At 38.2% G+C, this 19,768-nt stretch overlaps 2 protein-coding genes across 2 annotated transcripts in view; one reads left to right on the top strand and one right to left on the bottom strand.

Moving 5' to 3' along the window:
- Slc4a10 (solute carrier family 4 member 10) overlaps positions 1–6,608 on the top strand; it is a 96,244-nt gene extending 89,636 nt beyond the window's left edge. Inside the window, exon 21 of the mRNA XM_059259155.1 lies at positions 5,833–6,608. Within this exon, the coding sequence (XP_059115138.1) occupies positions 5,833–5,899 (67 nt within the window). The 3' untranslated portion in view covers positions 5,900–6,608. The remainder of the gene's footprint in view (positions 1–5,832) is intronic.
- Positions 6,609–12,585: 5,977 nt separating this feature from the next.
- Positions 12,586–19,768, bottom strand: part of Dpp4 (dipeptidyl peptidase 4) — an 84,703-nt gene continuing 77,520 nt past the window's right edge. Inside the window, exons 24-26 of the mRNA XM_059259156.1 lie at positions 15,696–15,768; positions 15,357–15,430; positions 12,586–13,771 (exon numbers count right to left, since the gene is read on the bottom strand). Coding sequence (XP_059115139.1) covers positions 13,670–13,771; positions 15,357–15,430; positions 15,696–15,768 — 249 coding nt within the window. The 3' untranslated portion in view covers positions 12,586–13,669. The remainder of the gene's footprint in view (positions 13,772–15,356; positions 15,431–15,695; positions 15,769–19,768) is intronic.

The following is a 19,768-nucleotide window of genomic DNA, read 5'->3' on the forward strand; positions in this document are numbered from 1 at the left end:
TATTTTAAAATATGAAATCCAGGTTGATGGGCTCAAAGTAAAATGCCAATCCTGGGAACTGGGCAGAGAATTTGAGAAAATCAGACTTATAGATGCTTTTCATTCTGAATTACATGGGTCCAGAGTCCAGACTCTTCCTGTTTTCTCTTTGTGTTGAGCAAAGGTTTTATAATGTGATACTTTCTGTGATTCTTAAAGGAAATAGTAAAGTCAAATGCTGCCCTTTACCAGAAAACCTAGTTATTTTAAAATTATGCTCATAACTCATTTCAGGAGCAGATTGATTCTGGATAACAGTGTAACATCCTTGAAAGGTATCTAGTTCTAAGTAGACCATCATTCATATACTGGTATAATCATGTGTTTCTTGTTTTTTTTTTTAAACATATATCCACACTGATCTTCAATCATTAAGGAATAAAAGTTCAATCTAGTTTTCTCTCTCCCTTACCCCCCCCCCCGTGTGTGTGTGTGTGTGTGTGTGTGTGTGTGTGTGTGTGTGTGTGTGTGTTTGAGATAGTGTCACTCTATAGCACAGGCTTGCCTTGAACCAGTTATGCTCCTAAACATGTCGCTATGCCTAGCACTTTTCTTCACCATTTGATGTGATAATATATTATGTCTGTGAGTTGGTAGTCAGTGTCTTTCATCTTCACAACGGTGGAAACTCTGGGGAAAAAAAGGAAGTGGTTTCTAGAAACCCTAAAACCACCAATATTAGTAGCGGCAGTACCCTTCCAAAGCTACTGCTTTTCCTTAGCATCTGTTGAAAACAGTGAACTATAACAAAGGAATGCTGCCCATTTTCTGGATAACAGACAACTCACTTGTCAAAACAAAAAGAGAAGTCTCTTGTGACCCAAGCAGGTTCTATACAGACTTTGATCCACCGCTCTCTCACAGTTCATTCCCATTTTGTTTCTTTGTATAGTATGTCTCGAGAAGCTTAGTTGCCTGTGCAGTGATGTTTAGGACAGTAATATCTTATCAGTTGTTTTGTTCATATTTTGTTTTTGGAAATACCATATATAGTTTGACTGGAAGTAGAAGCTAGGCACTGATTGCAATTCCTGCTCATCTTGAGGACGTCTGCTTTGGCCCTGGTTGAACAGTGCTATACAAACAAATGACAAGCTCCTCTAGCATCTGCTTTTTTTTTTTTTTTAAGGGACTTGACTTTATCTTTACCTTTTGATTGCCTTGCTTGGTAACTAACAAGAAATACATAAACTATAAAATTCTAATCAATAGCTTTCAAATTCGACACTTAAAGTCCAAGAAAAAAATGTGAGCTGAAGATTGGATGTCAGCACTCAGCATTACAAGCAACCTATATCTTGTACTTGTAAATACTCTTTCAAGCAAGTTAGAAGTGATAGGTCACTAATCCTCCTAAAAAGCATTAGGAAAATTATTTTCCTATTTTCTAAGTATACTGTGTAAAAATGACTTTTTTAAAAAAAGTGACTCCAATAAAATACCTCTTTAATCACACTAAATACTCTGTGAATCATTTGTATCCTACAGAAGAGGTGATTGCTTAAGCTGGGACTGTAGAATGTTGCAGCCAGTAGTGGCTAAAATTTGTACCTTTGCTCTGAACAAGTTAGCTAGTGGATAGCCTGGCACTTCTATGACTGTTCCACCTTGAGTTGTGTTACTTGTGTGTGATTCCTATGTATCAGCTGTTGTTAATAATCTCAAGGATTCCCTCTCTTCATATATATTTTAAGTTTGCAAAGTTGATCTCATAGTGTACTTGTTATTTCATAATTTTTCATTAGCTGTGTGATTAATATTTTACAAACCATATTTAACTTTGTAAAATCATACACTACTTAGTTATAATATAATTTCTTAGTTTCCTCCTGTTACATACTTAGACTGTTTCCATTTTTGTTTGTTTTGATTTTTAAAAGATTTGTCATCATCACCACCACCGCCTTAATCATGATCATCATCACTATTATTGAGACAGGTTCTCACTATGTAGTCTGACTGGTCTGGAATGGATTTGTAGACCAGGCTGGCCTAGAACTCACAGAGATCTGTCTGCCTTTGACTCCTGAGTTCTGGGATCAAAGGTGTGTGCTACCATACCTGACTCAATTTATATTACTTTTAATTATGTGTATGTGTCTGGGTGTAGTTATATGCTTATGAGTGCAGGTGCCCAAGGAAGCCAGAAGAGGGCGTTGGATCCCTTGGAACCTGAGTTACAGGTGGTTGTGAGCTACTTTATGTGGATGCTGGAAACCTGACTTGGGTTCTCTGCAAGAACAGCATCTACTCTAATGCTCTTAGCCACAGAACCAACACTCTAGCACCTCGTTTTGCTTTTTTTTAAAAAAAAATTGTTTGTTTTGCTTTTTTGCAATAGAGTTTTACTAGGTAGGCCCCCATGGTTTTTTTTTAAATAAGATAATTATAATATAATTTATATTATTGTATAATATATAGTAATATTGTAATTGTATAATTATACATGATATAATGCATAATTATAGCAGAATGTCATTAGGAATCATTTTATTGCTATGTTTTCTTTGTTTTGTTTTGAACAATAGTGCTTGGTTTTAGCCTAGGTCCCTGGGCTATCTAGTCTTGGTTCCTGATCACCCAAGCAGTGTTGGGTATGGGATTCCACCCATATGGGATTGAACCTTCAGTCAAATCAGATATTGGTTGGTTACTTCCACAAGCTTTGTGCCATTATTCCCTAGCATATCTTTCAGAAGGGATATCATTTTAGATCAAAGATTTTGTGGCTGGATTGGTGTTTCTGTTTCTGTTTTGGTAGCTTGCAGAGTATGTTCCTGTACTGAAGATGCTAGAACGTAGGTGTGAAGGCTCCATGTAGGCACCAGCTTGACTTCTTCTTGTACAATGAGTTGCCTCCACAGCTTCTCATATAGTTTGATAAAAAAACAGGGCTCTCAAAAGCCATGTTTACTGCATAATCAGTGAACAGCCACAATGCTTTATAAAATGGACTCCTAGGAACATTTCTTGCAGTGGTACTTATAAATGCTAGGAAAGGAGCATTTTCAGTGATCTTAAAATATTTTTATGAATTCTTTGAAGATTTCATACAATGTATTTTGATTATATTTGCCCCCCTCCCCCCAACTCCTTCCTGATCCACTCCCGTCTCTCTATCCTCCAACTTTGTCTTCTCCTTTATTTATTAAGCCATGGACCTCTTGTTTGTGCTGGATGTGGGGCCATCCACTGAAGCATGGATGAACTGCCAGGACAGCTTCCTGCCCCTCCTCTTTACCTTTCCTCTGTCCTCTGTCCATCCTTCTCCTACCACGCAGTCTCCTTCTGTGCTGTGATTCCTTAGTTCTTCCCCTAACTACTTGACAAATGCTTCTCAAAACAATATTTGAGTTCCGTGGAAGAAACGTCCTCATAGATTTCTCAGCAGCATGACAATAGTGGTCTACTTTTTGCTCACTCTTAAACTGTCACTTTCTTATTTTTATGTTTTGTTATTTTATTTTTTGAGATTATAATATGATTATATCATTTCCCCCTTCCGTATCCTTTGCAAACCCTTGTGTACTTCTCTCTCTCTGCTTGCTTTCTAATCCATGGCTTCTTTTTTCATTAATTATTATTACATACATATATATGTACATACATATATATTTCTAAATAAACGAATGCAACCTGATCAGTCTGTATAATATTACTTGTGTGTATGTTTTCAGGACTGACCAACAAAGATAATTTTATCTACTGTGTATTCCTAGATCTTCTCAGAATACCTGATATTTGTTTATTACAGTAAGAAATAGTACGCATGTGATATGTTTGTTTAAATGAAAGCTTAATTGATTAGCATTTAGAAAAATAGATGTAATAAGAAACCAAGAGAGATCATCTTACAGTTAGAAAATCCAAAGAAAGCATTTTCATAGAGGTTTGAGCTGATTATAATACTTCTGCCTCCCCAAATTATTTTTAATGGTTATAAAATAGTTATTTAGTAAGTTATATAAAACAACAATATAATTAAAGCAGATCAGGAAGAGGCTAATAGTTAGAATACAACATCCTATTTTCCAAAAGACAGAGCATATTAGAAACAGGAATACCAGAATCAGTATTCTTGAAGTGAGCTACAAGAAGACTCAGAGGCCATCTGGTCCAAAACTCAATTTAGTGTTGAAGAAACCCAGTCTCAGAGAGATTAAATCACCTAGGTCACACGCCTCACCCTTAGCTCTGGGAGATGAGAATGGGTACTTTACCTGTACCTCCATCCCATTCTGTTGGACTTCATTGGCTTTGTTTGACAGAAGAGGTGGGGACAAATGACGTCCAAGGACAAGTTAATTTGAAAAGCAGAATAGCAGACATTTGTCATATAAAAGGAACTTAAAGTAGAAAAAAAGTGAGTCATACAGATAGAGAAGTTAAAAATACAGAATTAAGGCACTCAACACATCATGTGCACACTGTCATCTCTTCTCATGGAAGGAGAAAAGAAAAGGGAAAAAAGTTGCTTTGCTCTGACCTGTAAGGAGTATGTGCTGAGAAATGTGGCAGGCATAAACCCGGGTGCCATAGACACTTGCTCACACCAGCTCTCAGCACTGGCAGCGTGCCACAGATGGCAGAAGCTCCGGCACTTCTTACCTGATGGCGCCGGGTGGTGGTGACAACTGAGAAGGGCTGTTTCTAGCTTGAATTGGAGAAAAAACAATTTTAAAAACACACTCTTAGAATATGTTTAAGTTATTGACCACTAAGAAAGATTCTCCGGAAACCCCAGAGAAAACATAACTTGGTTCCTTTATCATCCAGAGAGCAGTTGTAAAACCAAGAGCATTACCACCTTCAACTCTTTCATAAATGCATATTAAGGGCCAAAGTTAACAGTAAAAAAGTATGTTCATTCTTCCAGTTCAGGGTCTCAGAGGCTGAGTGTAGATTGTTCTTTATGCCATAATTGGCGGCCGGGGCAGGGAGCCCTCCAGTGCACGGGACTTTGCCAGGCACCGGAAGTACTGAAGGAAGGAGCGTGGTGTCCTTCTGGAAGCATATACTTTCAGGCTAAGCTTCATTCGTTTGAACACTATATGTGAACTCTCTATGAAAACTTCTGTGTGAGAGAAGAAGCACAAAATGGAGAGAATAGTGCAGATGACTCAACAGAAATGCTAGTTACATTATCCACACAGCCGTCGTTGAAGTCAAGTGGAAGATGAGATTAAACGGGCTTCTGAGGTGTGAGTTTATCCTAGAAAGAAATGAAGCGTCGTTCCTCTACTGGGTAGTCTGAGGCTTTACCTATAAACACAGCACAGGTGTGTGGAGAGCAGTGAGCTGTCCTCTCAGGCAAGGAAATTTGTGTCTGCACTCCCTACCAAGACATCTCCCTTACCAAAGATCAAGGTCCAGTCCAGGAAAGGAAAAACCATTTCCAGCAGAGCCTGGAAAGCCCTTGGGCAGCACCTTGTTCTGTCATTTCTGGTCTTATGCTACCTTAACGTGGAGCATGACTGGCATTTCCACCAATTATCGATTATTCATCTGCTCAGATGAGGACCGTGCATTAATCCTGCATGCTTTTAAAACTGTGTGGAAATGCCTGTTTTTCGTTTCTCGGTGTCTGTTTTTGAATTTCCCCCTCTCTGCAGTTCTTGATTTCTAGCTCAGAGTGTGGAGGCTTTCACTGCTGCTGTGTATCAGTGTGGCAGCATGGGAAAGCAATGCCTAAGAACTCTCTGATTTCTTTGGGGTTGATGGGTTTTGTGTCTGAAGAAACTGGATTCTAGTGGTAAACTTCTCCTTTTTTTTTTTTTTCCTCCTCCCCTTTAGCGTTGAAAGTGGAAAAGAGAAGAAAGCTGCCTCAGGGAAAGGTGTTGACAGGGAGACTTGTCTATGACTTGATCTTCAATTGATTTTTTACATATATATGAGAAGAGTGTCACAATTATTAATAAAACTGCTTTGATCATGTATTGTAAATCCTGTCTCCCCTCCCAAATCCACCTTCATACTGTAAGTAGTGCAACGCTTGTTCCATTTCTGTGTTTAACCTCTGAGCAGTGTGACCCCCTTGTGAGCAGATACAATAGCTAACGCAAGAGTCCCCGTGTTACTACCGTGAGACATTCACCAACACAACATTCTCACTGTCAATGTTATGAGAACAAAGCTTTCTTAAGAAAAAAAAAAAGTCATATTTACCTAGTTTGTATTTTCCTACCTTAGTAACCTAAAGATACCTGATAATTTTATTTAGAAGAATTTTGAAAGGTAGTTTTACTTTTTGTTTTTTATGCCTTAGCATTAGGGACTTGTTTTGAAAGGCCCGAATCTAAAGGCTACCTTTAAAGCATTTTTAACAATTGTATGTATGTATTTCCTGACTTAATATGATGCATTTAATACTTAATCTCTAACTGACACTTCAGGTTATCTGAGAAAGAAACCTGTTCATACCTTCTTAAAAGTCCTACGCAAGACAGTCCTGTAGTGTTTGCTTAGAACTCAAGTTGTAACCATGTGGTCAAGTACAAGGCTTCCATGAAATGCTTTAGAGATATTTGAAGAGTTTTGTGAGTTTGTTTGTTTTTTTTTTTTCATTTCAAGTCTTTACCAGAAATGTGCTATTGACTTTCTCTCCCATTGACAACAGTTGCCTCCCGGATACACCTATGACATACACACTTATGGAATGCCACATGGTGAATCATGGCACATGAAATGCCAATCCCCGTACAGCTGTTCTGCTGATAATGGTCACGCACTGCTTAGTATTGGTTCCTATCATGTGTCATGTAAGAACAACGAGTCTCCAACTGTAATTGTTTTTGCAAAGTTCTTTTCCACATTTTAATTAAATGCATGTTGTGGAAAAACAATCTTTGAACTAAAATTCAGATTCTGTTAGAAAAGGTTATGTAAATATTTCAGTCCATATGAAACAATCCAACTTTACTAAGCTTATTGAAACAGGAAGGAAGTAATGGATTTTTTGAGTATTACTAAATATAAAGTTCATTTAATTTTAGATGAATGTGAGTTAATAAAAATGAAATCTCATAGGATTCTTAGTTCCTAAGGATTATCAATAATTGACATCCTTATAATCTTTCAATTTCCAAATTTAGAAAAATTCAGAGCCCTGTGGCTTTTATAAACTATATGTACTCTATGTAAATGCACATAATTGGACAAACTCCTCTGTTGCTAAGTGAAGAACAGCGAAGCCTACATTAACCTTGACATTTTGATATCTTTTGAAACAAAAATTTCTCAGTCTTTTCAGGAGTCATTTTTTAATGCAATATGAGCTAAATTATGAGAAGAATTTGCAGTTAGTAAAGTTTGTATTTATAAATGGTAAAGAAAATGCAAAATTCTCTGTTCCAATTGTGCTGCCTTTGTGTATGTTGTAACCTGATACTCCATCTAAACATTCTCACTGTTTCTGATTTAGCTGGTCAATCCCAAAGCAGTCTCCTAGTGTTTCCATATAGTAGTACCTGTTCCGTTAAAAATGATCAGTGAATTAAAACCTTCACATGATCACTGGTTTGAACAAGCAGTCATCCTATGAAATTCTGTATTTCTGAGTATTTTTATAGTAATTTTGTTCTTGTGTGAATTTTAATGCTATCTCTATCTTAATCTTAATATTTTGAAATCACATAAAATATAAGAAAATGTAGTATTATATATTTACTCCTAATTTCAGATTCCTGGTCAAAATTACTGAATATCTTGAATGTAATTTATTGCAATGTTTAAGTAATGTGTAAATGTGACTAGGATATTGTGTTTTTCAAAACTAAGAAATGTTATGTGGAAATAAATATTTATCCTAACTAATTTTCATGCTTATTTTAAAGTGTGTCCTGTCTTTATTTTTTCTTCATATTAACCAATAAATCAGGTAAAGTATTTTAATGGTCTAAGCATATTTAAATGAAGATACCCCCCCCCCCCCATTAAAAAACATTTGTGACATAAAACACTTCAGGAGGATTCAAACAACTTGAACTTTATGAACAGAAAATAATGAGAAGTTTGTAAGGATGCACATGCTCCTTCCCCTACAGAACACGGCATGAGTAAGGTTACCTCTACGGGAAAGTGAAAAGCTCATTAGCAGTATCCTCACTGTTAGAATTCATGAGTTCCTGCTTTTAACCTGTGTGGGGAAGGCATTCCCTAAACGTGCCTTTCTGTTTGCTGTAGAGATCAAATGGGAGCACAGTTCTTTTGTGACCGTCTAGATTGTTGGAAAGCCTGTGTTCAGAACTCTACCTGCTGATTAGTATTTCTCTTGACTAGTAGGCTTACTTGTAATCACCCCTATTTAACAGTGTCCGTGTTTTTCCTATCTTGTTGGGATGACTCAGATTCCTACCTACAGACATCTGGTTTGACCACCATTTATTGAAGATACTGTCTTTTTTCCAGTGGGTATGTCCATAGGTGTGTAGATGTATGTCTGGGTTTTCAATTTGTTCCAGTTGATCAATATGACTGTTTTTGTGCTGATTCCTTGCTGTTCTTATTACCATAGCTCTGTAGTAACACTTGAAACTGGGAATGGTGAGACCTCCAGCAGTTATTTTATTGTTCAGGGTTTTAGCTCTGGGGGTAATTCAGATTCAGAGTCTGATAGAGACACTCCCATGATGACTTGCAGATCTTTCAGGACTCTCTTAGGTCTTAGGAATGAAGAGTTATTTTGTTTCCTGTCTGCACTGACCTCTCTGTTTCTGCCAGCTGAAGCCCGTTCTCTCCTGAGTTGCTTTTCTATCGTTGACAGACTGATTTCTAACTTTTCAGTATGTCTGTCTTGTATATCCAGTCAAGGAAATAAAGTAAAAATGCCATCTGGGTGGCTAACATCTATAACATCAGCATTTGGGAGACTGAGCTAAGAGGACTGCCAGGATTTTGAGGCCAGCCTGGGCTATCATGGGTTTATGATCAGCATGGCCTAAATAGAGCAAGGTGCTGTCTTTTAAATAATGAGATGGCAACTTTCTGAAAGTTTTATGAAAGTCATATTGCCTCTAAGTATTCTGAGAGGTTGTGGTTAAAATCAGAAATGACTTCTGATTTTTCACTGGGCATATTCAGATGTTCTGCTTCCCTTCAGTCCTAATGACCTCATTTCTTCTTACTGTGGACTGAGCTTATATCTAGGCCCACTTCCTTTTGAGTGTGGATTCATAGACTTCTGCCAGGCAACCTCATTCCTCCATTTGTTTGTAAGCCCCTTGATGGTAACGGTGGTGTCTTAGCCTTCCCTGTTAACTCTAGAGGGTCTGAGTCTGTGCTCTTGTATTTATCCAAACAGCAAAAGTTGTTCCAGAAGCCTAAGTAAAATGTGTCAGAAAATGATGTTGTTATGAATGATAAAGGATACATTACAACAGAGAACACCAGCAGTGCATATGAGGCACTACATAGATCTGGCCCATGAGAACATGGACATTTAAGGCCAGAATCTATGCAGTGTATGCAGCCACCAAGGTAAAAAAAAAACAGCAAAATGCTGAGGCTAGGAGGAAAGAAGACTGGAAAGGAAGATGCTCGGCACTGCATGTATATAAATCTCAGCCATGCAGCAGTTCTGAGGTAGTTGACTTCAAAGAGCCTGGATAATGTTCCTTAAATACCATGCTTGTCATAACTGCTGGTTATCTTGCCCTGTTTGTCCAGTTTCAGCTGAAGGGCACTGTATCTCAAGCAGGAGGTGAGAAAGGATTTTGCTCATCCCTAATAGGGTGTTCGCTTTGGTTCTTAGAAACAGAATCAGATTGAGTACCATTTCTTCTCAATATACTATACTTTCTTCATCACTCATTTCTCTGTGATAACAATAAAACCAAATCTACCAGTGAAATCCATTTTGGTGCTCACAATTCACAAAATTATGATTTTTGTATAGAAGTAACTTACAGAGAGGACCATCCCTTCACATACCTTCAAGTACCCTAATCTTCATGTCTCTGAGGATTCATGCAATCACTGATCAAAATATTTCTAAAACAACTATGTTTGTATCAACATATATTTGCTTTTCCCCTTAACATTCCTTTCAATATGATACACAGCATTTACATTGTCCTGGATATCACAAGAATCTGGAGATTATATGAAGTATAGAGAAAGACAAGCTTCCATTTCTGTATAGTCTAAGCCACTTTACAGGAGATATTTGAAGATCATTGGATTTTGTTTCCTGTATCCACACGAGAATCTAGAACCAATCCTCCTGTAGATACAGAGAGATGGAGATAAGGATTTTGGTTGTTGAAGGGTTACACCATTGAATGTTGAATAATCCCACTACCATGATGGATGCTTTTTAAGAAATTTCACAGGCTTGGAGAATTGATTTGGAAAGGCTATGTAGAGTAAAGACTTCTATTTAATTTGTTAACATTTATAGTCTATAACAGTGGTTCTCTACGTAGGGTCACAACCCCTTTGGAGATTGAATGACCCTTTCACAGGGTCACATTAGATCATCAGAAAACACAGATATTTACATTATGGTTCATAACAGTAGCAAAATTACAATTGTGAAGTAGCAACAAATATAATTTTATGGTTGAGAGTCACCACAACATGAGGAACTGTATTAAAGGGTTACAGCATTAGGAAGGTTGAGAACTACTGCTCTATATGCATTGAAAGACATACCCTTTTTAATAGCAGTAAAAATTATTCTCTTCTTATTAATTCAAATTCTTGGGCTTAAATGTTAATATTGTCAGAGAAATACGACATGAAGAGAGATGATCAAATACTACTGAGCTTCACAGTGGTCTTGTTAATACCAGGATCTGAGATTTCTTATGGGGTAGCCAGTGATGTTGTGCTTTATAACCCCCATTTGTGTTTCATTCTCCGCCATCTGTATCCCCCAAAACATCCTGAATATATGCTTCAGGTCACTCAGGACGTATGTGAAAATACTGCTGAAATAACTGTCACAAAGTTGGCACAACAAAATTATCTTATTTTAGGAAAAAAAACATGCTTGTGTTTTGGTATGTTTCTTCACTTAGAATTTATTGAATCTTAAATATTGTACAAATCTAGTAGTCTTATAAGTCAGTATTCTCACTCCAACTTAGAGCAAAAGCAGTCAGTGCCAAGAAGTGGGACTGCTAATACTCTGATCAAGAAACACAAAGCCCAGAGCGACACAGACTGAACTTATCCTGCAGCATGAACTGCTTCTCGATTCCTTTGGCGCATGTGCCCCTGGGTGCTGGTGCACTCTGAGGATGGTTTGTGAAGGACGGCTTCCAGAGGCTGCATGTGCCCACAGGAGACATGTCTACACATCTTGGTGACATTGCTAGTTCTTGTGTGTTTCAGACTTACCTTTAAATTAAGTTTATCTATATATAATTCATGTCTCAGTTTCTTTATCTAATTCACAACTCTTATTGAACAGTAAAACTTGTCCTATGAGAGTCAAATAAAAACTGAATTTCATCACATTATCACCATTTGAAACTCTCATTGCCTGAAAAAAATGTGTGCTATGATATTTTTATTACTTCAGGCTCCAGAAACAACATATGTAGAAATGAAAGGAACAAAAAATCATGGCTTGGGCATTGTATAAACATTATAGAATCATGAGAAATATTAATACAAAACCTGCATTATTATATAATGTGGTTTAGTGAAAGAACCCACAAAGAATAGTTTCTATTTAATTTGCTTTTATGTTTTCATGCTGTCAGGAACATGTGTTACCTCTGTTCTTTGATCTAGGACCTTGCAGAATGGTCCTGCTACACAAGTGACTGAGCTATATTCAAAACAAGGATAATGGCCAGAAACCTACAGGGCTAAGGATCAGCGATGCTTCCCATGGAAGAGTGGGACTTTCGAGTTAATTAAGGTGAAACGAATCAGTGGCATGCCCTGGAAAAAGCAGCAAAGCTGATTTCACAGCCTCTGTACATTGTTACCATGAATCTCTAATCTCATTTTTAATTGATAGATGGTTTCCATTTCTGCCAGGTTTGGAGTTTATGCTGTAGCTCACCTATGGTAATTTTGTCTAGAAAATGGTCTCCATTTAAATGTGTGAAGTCCATTTTTAAAATGCAGCTGTTACAAATAATTGAAACAAAATATCATATTTTTTAAATTATTCAAACATTGCTAAATCAAATTCAGTATCGGAAATCTATGCTTTCTTTCTATTACATCCCCCTCCCCCCCCCCAAAAAAAAAAGACTGGAGACAAAAAAAAACACAAAGCCCTGGAAGCACACATCCACGGAACCATCAGAACTACCAAAATGACTTTGCTGATAGTATTCATTCTCGTGCTTTGAACCTCACATGCTTCCCTGGATTAAATTAAATTGTCTTTCATAGTACACAAATGACCACATTATTATTAACTGGTTTCTTAAAAGCTAAGTGTTAAGTATGAGAATTGAAATTTCATGGGTATTAGATAAACTCTTATGAATTATTTAACTTTAAACAGTTTTATGTATCTAAGGTTTTTTTTTTTTTTTTTAAAGCTGAACTCCTTCCATGTTTACAAGACAGTCTTGGATTTCTAACAAGTTAAACAAGAACCTTTGAACAAATGTGTCCATATGTCAATGCGGTTTAAGTTTGATTCAAGATGTAACCCATTACCTCTGAAAAATGGAAGCATATTTACTAAATGACCAGGCAAAATTCCAGTGTGTAGAATAGAAATAATAACACACAACATTCTCGTTCATATTCCATTAAAAAGCCAATGAGGTTAAAAGATTTTAATTAACATACTCAAGGAAATGAAGTAAGAACTGATGCAAGTATTCCTTCATGTTAGAATTTGTGACACAAATATTTTCAACTTTTAACAGGGCAAGTCGATATGTTCCAAGCTGCCTCTTTTCACTAGGAAACATCGGTGATTTTTTAAAAGCACATTTGCAATGCTTTCCCATCACCCTTCCTGTGTTTGTGTAGCACCTATAGCCATAACTGGCACCTGGGGCCCTTACATTGCTGGCAGTTTCCCTTGCATTTCTTTGGAGTCTATTCAACTGCTGTGGTTTTACTGAGAAGTCAGTGCTTTGCATATATGATTTCCTGAGACTGTTTGAATAGTCTTTCTCAGAAAACTGTGCCAGTCTGGCAGTGAACAGCACTTCTCAAGGCGAGATGACAGTAGCCTGATTGGGTTGGTGTGCTTGGACCTGGGTTTCTAGCCATACTCTGTGATCTCCTCTCCCTGTCCCCGCTTCTCTCATTGCTGCCCTAATGACATCATTGCCCACATCTTGTCATCCCCTTAAATAAGGGAACAAGATTTGGACCAGTCTAGTAAGAAAAGAGAAAAAAAAAAAAAGAAATTCTTCTCAGGAAATCTATGCAGAACTCTTGTAAAAATAATTTATATTTGTTGTTTCAGCAGCTGATGTGGAAATAATTTTAAATGATAAACAAAACAGAGTGAAAAATCCAAATTGCTGTAAGGTAATAATCTGTTGTGAAGACAGACATTCTTACTTGGGACTGCAGGTATGAAACTGGAAAGTAGCCTGGAATTTCTCGATGAGAGCATTATTAAGATCGTCATCTTGACAGTGCAGTTTTGAGATAATGAGAACAAATGTGTTTTTAAATAAGCTACGGGAGCCTTGCTGTGCTACTGTACAGAGAAGCACTGTTGGAGGAAATGGCTCATGTGGGTATAGATATGCTGGTGGGCCATGCTGCTAGCTATCCCATGGTCTTCATCCGTATACCACTGGAGAGAGAAAGAGGTCAGAATTAGGATGTCAGCTTTAATTTAAAAGGAAAAAATTCAAATGAGCTCTTGCGTGGTGTTAAATGGGAAAGGTTGATAAACTGAAGTGTGGTCAAAGACAGTGTCTAGTTCCTCCCCAGAGCTTTTCAAGATGTGTTCAGTTCTGAAGAAGTCTCTGGTCCTCTTTTTCAGGTACAGAGAAAGTTCACTGTGCATTTGGATTTACTGCATGGGGCTTTAAACATAGGTATATTCTAATTAAAATATCCAATTTAACTTTCAAATGTAACTCAAAGGTCACTTAAAACCACACTCTAAATGGGAAGGTTTATACCAGCAGGCATACTATTTTAATGGGTACTAGCAAGTATCAAATTTCTCTACACTTGAGTATGTATTAAAATAAATAGTTTTTAAAGCAATTTTTCCAATATAAGTATCTTAATGGCTAGAAAAATCCATTTAAATATTAAAGTGTTATACACACACATATACATGTATATGTGTATATATATATATATATATATATATATATAAAATGAAGTCAAAAGTCAAATGTATTATTTACCAATAGTTAAATTTTATACTGGAAATTAAAAGCTCTGTCTGTGTGACATTTATATAGAAGGAGTCTCCAACCTGAAGCAAGCACGTATAAACTGATACCTTACTAAATGAATGGGAAAGCACTGCCAGCCTAGTACATATTACTGAGACAAAAGTTAATTTTAAAATCGTGCTTCAAGTATTATATGATTTTGCTTTAAGTAGTGAAAAAATAAACCTTGACCTCTACTGAGAATCTGGTACAAAAGATATGGCAGGTTTTCTCAATACAAGATAGAAAGCCCATGTCTAGACAGTGGGCACTCCTGGAACTGAGCACACAGCGAATTATGTGTTAGGAGGGGGGGCAGGGTTTTCTAGCCAAAACAGGTAAGAAAGCTGTGTTTTAAACAACAGTATTATTAGTGCAAGACATGTTGTGTGTGCATGTATATATATTTTTTCTTTTTGACCTGAAAAATTCTAATATAGAAGACTCAATACCCCCAACATCTTCTGTATAGGCAAAAGCAGCCCCAGTCGTTTCTGATTTTATAAACAAGCCTAATTGCTTGTTGCCTGCAGTTGTTCAACAAAAGAGAGTGTAGCAATCACAAAAACTGTAGCATGCTGATTATTAATATCCCACTGTTGTTAGGATGGCTAGTAATCATAATAACAGAATGGCTTTTACATTTCAGCTATTATCATGCTGGTTTCACTTTAGAATTACTCTGCCACACATTTACGGAATAAGTGATTACTTTCAAATCAAAACAGGGAGAGACTGAACCATCACAGGAATAGAAGAGTGGTGTTTTGACACTCCCAGGATATGTAATACTGTGTTTCTCAACCTCAAACTGTCTAATATTTACTCTGTGTATGACTCAAGGATATCACATCTCCAACTTCACACTGGAATGAGAAAGCCCTCTTCAGTCCTATCTTCTCAGACGTCCTTGGGAAAAAGTAACCCCCGAAGAGGAAACTAGACCTTCCAGATACTTGGTTTCCCCTGAACAAAGTCTTATTATACCATTGCTTGGAAATCCACGCCAGCATCCACCAGGGCTTTGGAGATCTGAGCTGACTGCTGGAAGTGAACATTATCTGTGGGCAAGAAAGGGAACAAGCAGCCATAAACAAAGAGCTAGTGGCCTCTGGAGTGTTCAGCTACTGAGGGGGAAGCAGAGAAGACAGTGACTGAAGTTCTAGGACTCAGCATCCCATTTAGCCCAAGACAAGTGAGTTGTGGAAAGCAACACTGTTTTATTGAAGTAAATGTAACAGTCTTGCCCCTCATGCTTTTGTTTTGTCAGTAGTGAAGTTGCAAACCTGTCTGTGGTACTAAAAAGTCTAATTAACTGAAACTCACCATCTGCTGTTCCATGAATAAGGAGGTACTCAACTTGTTTAAAATTTTCAGCTCTGCTCATGACTGTTGAATTCTGAAATTGGGAAAAAGAATGTCATTATTCAAAAAAGGATCTGCCATAACTGATTTTTCACTTCAGTTTACAAAATAAAATGTTTTCAGCTGGGGCCCCCTTTGATACAAAATATAGCAAACCGATATTCAAGCAAATGCTGTCTCCATGCATGGCAGAATGCACAGCATGCCCCGTGCCTGGGAGACAGGACTGGAAAGGAAGAATGCCACATCTTCCCTGCACATATAAGAAGAGGGCACCTGTCCCCTAGGCTGCACGCAAAACCCCTTGAGTCCCAGATCACAGATTGGCTGTGTCCTATGCATTAGCAGAGGGCAGAGTCTCATATTAGCAATGTATGTTCCATGGGTTTCTGCTGTAGTTCAGCCAAAAAGTGTATTACCATAGCAACCATGTGTCACATGGTGCCATACATGCTACATTTCAAAGAGCCTGTACATAGCATTTGCAACTAAACATACTCTGCAATATGTCATGTGAACTTTGGTCCACATTGCTAGGTTCTAAATGAAAAGCAAACATTACCTCTCTGGAAACAGATGTTTAAAGCCTAAGCAAGTGTAACATATGGGAGGGGAAAGGGTGAAAAAGATCAAGGGTGGCCTCAGAAAATCAGTGGTTGTTTGGTACTTCCTCGTTTTTAATATTAAAGAAAAATGGTGCTGTTAAATTTTATTCCCAAGGCAGCCAAGGTGCCAGGATGAAGGGTTAAAAGTTCTATTTTGTGGTCTGACTCATCTAGGGGCTTCCACAATAAGGGTCAGAGGTCTTGGATGAAAAAAAAAGCTTCAAAAGCATAGGTGAGAAGATTTAAATTTAGGACCAGTTACAATGTTGAGATGAAGGGAAATACCAGATAGAGAGTGGAAGAGTGAGTCTTCTTTGCTGTCTGGAGCGGGTTCGATAGGGAAAAGGGCAGTGACATCTCCACGGACTCAAAAGCAGCCACCTGGTTCTTCCTGAGTCGGGGTCTGCATTTCAGTGATACCTCTATCTACAAAACTGGTGCACACTGGATATTTTTTTTTTTTGCTGGGAGTCCTAGTGGTCTGGCCAGAAAGGTATGGGGCTACAGTTACACGCTCAAGTCTAGTCTTCGGTTTCAATACTACTGAACTTTGCAACTGGAGACATACATGCTGCCCTCTTGAGTCCTGATTTCTGCGAAATGGGAATAGGAATAATTCCACTCAGGAGTCAAGAGACATGGTAGAAGCATTGTTTAAAGTAAATTGTTGATGCTGACTGAAAATTCTGTGACACAGTATTTCTGGAAAGTGACATACTGTCTACAAATTTCAGTGCAGTTACCCAAAATGTTTCCATCGACTAAAACTCCTAGGATCATCCTGGACTGGGTAGCTCCAAGTAAATGTCCCATCCTGTCTATGCAGGCTAGTTCCTGCTTAACATTATATGAAATTTCTGACCCAAATTGAGAATTTATTCACAAACTTATCAAAGAAACATTGCAGCTCATTAAAAGTTGTTCTTTAATGTAATTTTAGGGAAACTTTCATCTGATGGGATGTCCTAAGTGCATCTATCCATTTCGAATCCATCCATCCAGCATGCTTGCAAGCATGCCTCTGTCTATCACAACATTCAGTTATATTCAATTAAATAATAAAGTCCATAAGACTTGCTTATAATTGTTTATTATTATTAGCATATAATATATAGCTAAATATTTACCAACTCAATAAGTAAATGAAATATAATTAAGCTTGCTTTTGCAGAGTTGAGTGGAAGTGGAGTAGACAGAATATAATATTCTCATTCTGCAATTTATTAAGTCATTGCGCCCACTTCCAACTGCTACACCAGGGCAGTAGTAATCCTACCTACCATTCCTTGAGCATTTCCTCTGTGCCTGTCACTGTGCTAACTAACCATCTTTAAGGAGCCAGGAAAGCCAGTCAAAGTCTCACAACCGTGTGACATAGGTCTCTGCCAACCCTGCACTCTATATGAAGAGACAGGTTCAGAAAGTAACTTTGTACCACAGCCCATCCCTAGGAAGTATCAAAACTGGACCAAGTCTGGGAAAAACTCCTTCACTTTCTGTTTCTGTCGTGTCTTTTAAAATTGCAAAGGACTTATGATTGTCTTCCAGCAAAGGAACGGTGTGAAATAAAATGTTAATTAAATATCCTGGAACTTGAAGTACATACAAGTGGGTACTCTGGATTCTGAGCCACAATGGTCTGAACAACCCTGTATGTGGTGAAGGGTGTATTTCCCATCGGCAGGTGATTTATCACCTAAGATAGCACAGAACTTTGAGGAGTCCTCTGTCCTCTAAGAGAAGCCAATCAAATCAAACCATCTTAAATGGCATTGTTATGTATCTGATGTAGCTGGAGATGGAAAGGTGGGGTTAGAAGACCCAGGACTCATTCTGAGTTGCAGGGTCATGGCCCCTTAAGGGACCTTCATAGTGATCTCTTCCCCCAGTCATAGACTCAGCCTGGGCTGACTTCCTGCCACCTTGTTTCTGCACAAGCTCAATTCCACCTTTTTCTCACAGATGATAATTAACTTTAACCACCAGACCTGACCCAGATATAAAACTGTGTTGCCTCACCTCACCTCCGGCAGCCCCACGGGCTTGCCTTGCTTGGCAGCGTGAACAGCAAAAGCTGCTCCAACCACCTCCCAGTGCCATGAGATGGAGAAATGTCATTGAAACATAGAGTAATAGTTAGGAGGCATATAAATACACAGGACAGTTAGCAAGGAATGTGATAACTACTGGAGTTTGGACCAAAACAGTTTCTGGCTGCCTTTTTTTTCTTAAATGGAGTGAATACAGGCTGAAAGAAGACAATTTTTATAAACAAGTAAAACCCTGAGCCTAAGATAAATGTTGTGATGTACACACTGTAGCTGTGATGAACTAGACATGGTGAGAAATGCAACATACTGAGAAAAAGACGAAAACTGTGATAAAAGTGTCATGATGCAAATTGTTTTACATTAACAATATTACACTACAAAGAAAGAAAGACAAATACTTTAATGCAGCAAGAGAAAAATAAAACAAAAGCTTCCCCTGCAGTTGCAAGATAAGTGTGCCATTTCAGCGCACGTTTCCCTGCTCATTGGGAGAAGCCTCCAAAGGGACCTTTCGATGAGAGAGACAGACAGCTGCTAGAAGCACACCGGCTTTGGGGCTTTCTCGGTGCAGAAAACAAACCTCCACCCCAAATTCAATGATGTCACTTTGCCTCTGGACCCACCAGTGAGTGGTTCCCTACTGGACTGTGTGATCGGGCTTCTCTATTAAGACTCTCTGGCTCCCTGTATGGCACACTTCAAGCTGTGGGGGAAACATGCAAAGCCAGCGTAGGAAATGCATAGATTTCTCCAATATATGATTAATGATTGGGAAGATATTAATTACACTATTTTAACCCACCCAAATTGGATGATCCCCTGTTGCCTATCCATGGAAACAGAAATAAAAAAGGAAATGGATGACTAAGTTACAAACCGAATAGTCTATCACCAAGGACTAAAAAGGAAGCTCAGAGTGATAAATGGGCAAGGATGCAATGGTGGTGCAGTTGGCATTCTCCTGAGGCTAGAAACTTCCGGAGAGCCCTGCTGCCAGCAACAGTCTGGCAGAGAGAAGTGGAAAGGATTGGTCCAGTGGCAGTGCCGATTCCACAGCATCTCTGTGAGGAGCTTTTCCTTCAATCCCCAAGAAGAACCATCTGTAGCTGCTTGTTGGATCATGCTGGTTCCTCAGCTACCTTCCAACAAATAAATCTTTGTATTTTTGAAATAAAAGAAGGAGCTGATAAGAGTAGGGAAATGCTGTGGGAAACAGGAGGTATAACAATTTTCAAGCTACCCCTCATGCCATCTACAAAGCAGAAGGACAATTTGCTCCCTGAAGATAAGGATGGTGGCAGCTGCCGTGGTTTCAAAGCTTACTTCATGGCAGGTGTTGGAGGTCTTTTATAATCACTTCTGTGACTCTGGGAGGCAT

The sequence above is a fragment of the Peromyscus eremicus genome, chromosome 4 (genome assembly GCF_949786415.1).
Source record: "Peromyscus eremicus chromosome 4, PerEre_H2_v1, whole genome shotgun sequence".
NCBI classification, from domain to species: Eukaryota; Metazoa; Chordata; class Mammalia; order Rodentia; family Cricetidae; genus Peromyscus; species Peromyscus eremicus.